This window comes from Mixophyes fleayi, chromosome 2, assembly GCF_038048845.1.
Source record: "Mixophyes fleayi isolate aMixFle1 chromosome 2, aMixFle1.hap1, whole genome shotgun sequence".
Classification (NCBI taxonomy): domain Eukaryota; kingdom Metazoa; phylum Chordata; class Amphibia; order Anura; family Limnodynastidae; genus Mixophyes; species Mixophyes fleayi.
Genome location: NC_134403.1, coordinates 237678153 through 237681420, shown reverse-complemented (window position 1 = coordinate 237681420; position 3268 = coordinate 237678153). Strand labels below are relative to the sequence as shown.

General features: G+C 36.3%; 1 protein-coding gene across 1 annotated transcript; it reads left to right on the top strand.

Moving 5' to 3' along the window:
* The first annotated feature begins 389 nt into the window (after positions 1-389).
* Positions 390-2588, top strand: LOC142139901 (uncharacterized). Its single transcript, XM_075197762.1, has 6 exons — positions 390-1110; positions 1187-1258; positions 1374-1424; positions 1640-1702; positions 2146-2208; positions 2584-2588. Exons 1-6 carry the CDS (start codon positions 582-584, stop codon positions 2586-2588), a joined length of 783 nt encoding a protein of 260 aa, XP_075053863.1. The 5' UTR covers positions 390-581.
* Positions 2589-3268: the final 680 nt, after the last annotated feature.

The window sequence follows — 3268 nt, the reverse complement described above, 5'->3', positions numbered from 1 at the left end:
CACACACATAAATATATTTGTACTTGTGTAAAGTATTGTGTTTTTTTTCCCTGTATTTTCACAATTGCAGTATTGTCCTTTTTTGATAAATCGAATTAGTTAGCATTTACTACTTAATTGTAGTTTATATTGATGTATTGAACCTACTTTGGTCCCTTAAAAATTATATAATAATTTATTTTAAATACAACTGCCTAAATTTTCATTAGTCTTAGATTATTGTTTTCCTGTATTTCTACAATTGCACTATTGTCCTTTTTTTCTTGAATAAATGTAATAAGTTAGCATTAACTTTTTTGTAAATTACATAAATTGTATTGAACCTAGTTCGGTCCCTTAAAAATTATATTATAATTTTTTTTCAATACAACTGCATATTCTTGTGTCGTTTAATAGTGTATTATAGTAGTAGTATATTTATAACATACTAGTGTACTGTAACCTTAGGCAAGTGTTGTCAATAGTTTTTATTTGTTTTAGCAAGTAAAATTTATTAGAGTAGCCATGTCTAGGGAGCGTAGGGATTTTTCTTCTTCTTCTACACAGGGAACCCAAGAAGAAATTGTCAGCAGTGGCGAGGAATGGAAGACAGACCTGAGGAGCGGCAAGAAGAAAGAAGGCGGCAGCAGTTTGTGAGCAGCGTGCAAGCCAGCACAAGCACCCAGCAGCAACATCTTACAGAGAGTGGATCTGATGACGAAGAAGGACCATCTGTAACACGATCCAGGCGCTTCACACTTGAGGAGAATGAAGTCCTTGTCGCTGGGGTACTGCAACATTACGAGACACTGAAGGGTGCCCAATCGCTGAAGGCGTCCTTCAAGCATAAGCAGAAGATTTGGTCCCAGATTGCTTCTGCTGTGTCCGCAGTAGGTGTTCGAGTCAGATCAGTTGCGGTTTGCATGAAACGCTTTCGGGACTGCAAGCGCACCACGAAGGCGAAGATGGCAGCCGTTGCCCGTCATTCCAGGGGAACCGGTGGTGGCAAGCCACTGCGCCTACAATTTAAGCCTTGGGAGAAGAAGATGCGGCAAATTCTCAGTGCTGATCTTGTGGAAGGAGTGGAAGGGACAGTGGACACCCTTGATCCATCCACCTTCCAGCCACGAGGTATGTATAATTGTCAAAAGTAATGATGTGATTTAAATTGTAAAAAATTTCTAAACTTTTTTTTACAATTTTGCAGAACAAGATGCAGCACAAAGGAGAAGACATGAAAGTGAAGCAGTACCCCGGAAGAGAAAATCCAAATCAGGAGGTAAAAGGCAAATGTATACTAATGAATAAATGTTTTCTTCTTCTTTATTTTTTCTTGCCTTGCTAAAATCTTATATACAGATGTACTAAAAAATGTTTCTTTGCATGTATTTTAGATTTGGGTTATTCTCAAGGACACAAGGGCCAGAGGAGTGTAGAAGGAGAAGGTATGATATTAAAGATGCACACATGCATGTATACATGCTCCATATATTATATACTTTACACTACACATTACACCCAGATAACACTTTAGTGCTAGATTTACTAAGCTGCGGCTTTGCAAAAGTGTGGATGTTGCCTATAGCAACCAATTAGAAAAAACTAAAATGTAATGTTATTGCTTCTATATAAATAACAAGAAATGTTATTTTTATTATAGGTGTGACATTGCTTATGCCAAGACAAGTCGCAGTGGAAGTAGCGAGAACGGCTTCCAATCAAGGTATAAATTGTGATCAAGTTGATATAACATATTTTATATATAGTACTTTTTGTAAAGCTTATTAAAATTATTTCTTACAGAAAATTTAAGCCGTTTAACCAAGCCTACTCATCCTGCCAAAAGTGTGGAACCAATTAAAAAAGGAAATTATATTTGCATTGTAAAACAATATGCATATATCTCCATCTCTCTCTTTTACTATGACTCTCTCTCTTGTTATATCACTGTCGCTCTTAGGTCTATCAATGTCTCTCTCTTCACTCTCTCTCTTTCACTGTCACTCTCCCTCTTTTTATCTTAATATTGCTTTATCTCTCTCTATCCATCCCTTTCACTATCACACTCTCTCACTCACTATTCCTGTGTGTCACTCTTGATCACTATTTCAATCCTGTCCAAAAATTAGTAATAGCATCTAATAGTATTTTAACATTAACTTACAGCTCACAAGAGAAGAAGAGTGACTGAGGAACACGTCTCGGAACCTGTTGCTGATGTACAACAAGGTAATGTTTACACAGAATCAATTTTTTGTTTGGTCTCAGGAAACTTTTTTTTTTATGTGTCATTTTTTTTTATCTATATACCTATCTCTGTGTGTGTGTGTGTGTGTGTGTGTGTGTGTGTGTGTGTATGTGTATATATATATATATATATATATATATATTTATTTTATCTAATTTATTATTATGTATAGAAGCCAGACCCATTGAAAAGATGCGTGAAGAAGGGGGAACATCAATAACCCTTGCTCGTAGTCCAGAAGGTATGAAGATGTGAAAAATTGTGTGCACATAACTATCTAGCAATATATTATCATTATTTTTTTACAATCCATAGGAATATACATATTTTTTTTTTACACATGTATAATTTTATAGAATGAAATGTCTCACGTTATATTTAATTGTCAATATAATTTTTTTATTTTATTAATGTATGTTTTAGAATCCATCATCCAAAGGGAACAGGTGGTAACACCAGTATCCACCTTTTATTCTCAAGCTGCCATGGAAGAAATAGCATCTCCTGTCGGCTCAGTAACCGGTAAATAATTATTTTTTATACTTGTTTTAACAGAATACATGCATTTCTCAAATTTTTAACATGAAAATATAATGTAATATCTGAATAATTGATGTAGGAATTTTTTTTTTGTTTTACAGAGCGATTAGAACATGACTGTGAATCACTGACATTTTCTCCAGCTGACAGTTTGGTCCACGAAGATGCTGCAACACGATTTGAGATGCTACAGCAAGCCTTCCCCAACCTTCAAGTTCCAACCACTGAAGGGAAAGGTCCATCTCAAGCAAGGGTACCCTCCACAGGCACCAGTCTTCCAACACAACTGGTGCACGGTCTGCCCGAACAAGGCACTCGGTTTCATTCCATCACAGACTTTGCCATAAAGATGGAAGGAAGGCAGGAAACATCTCGCCGAAATATGGAAGACAGAGTACAAAGAATAGGTGACTCGGTAGACCGTTTGACGTCTGTTGTGGAAGAGGTACAAAGCTCCCATAATACCACCAATTCGTTACTGGAGCGACTCATTACAGTCCA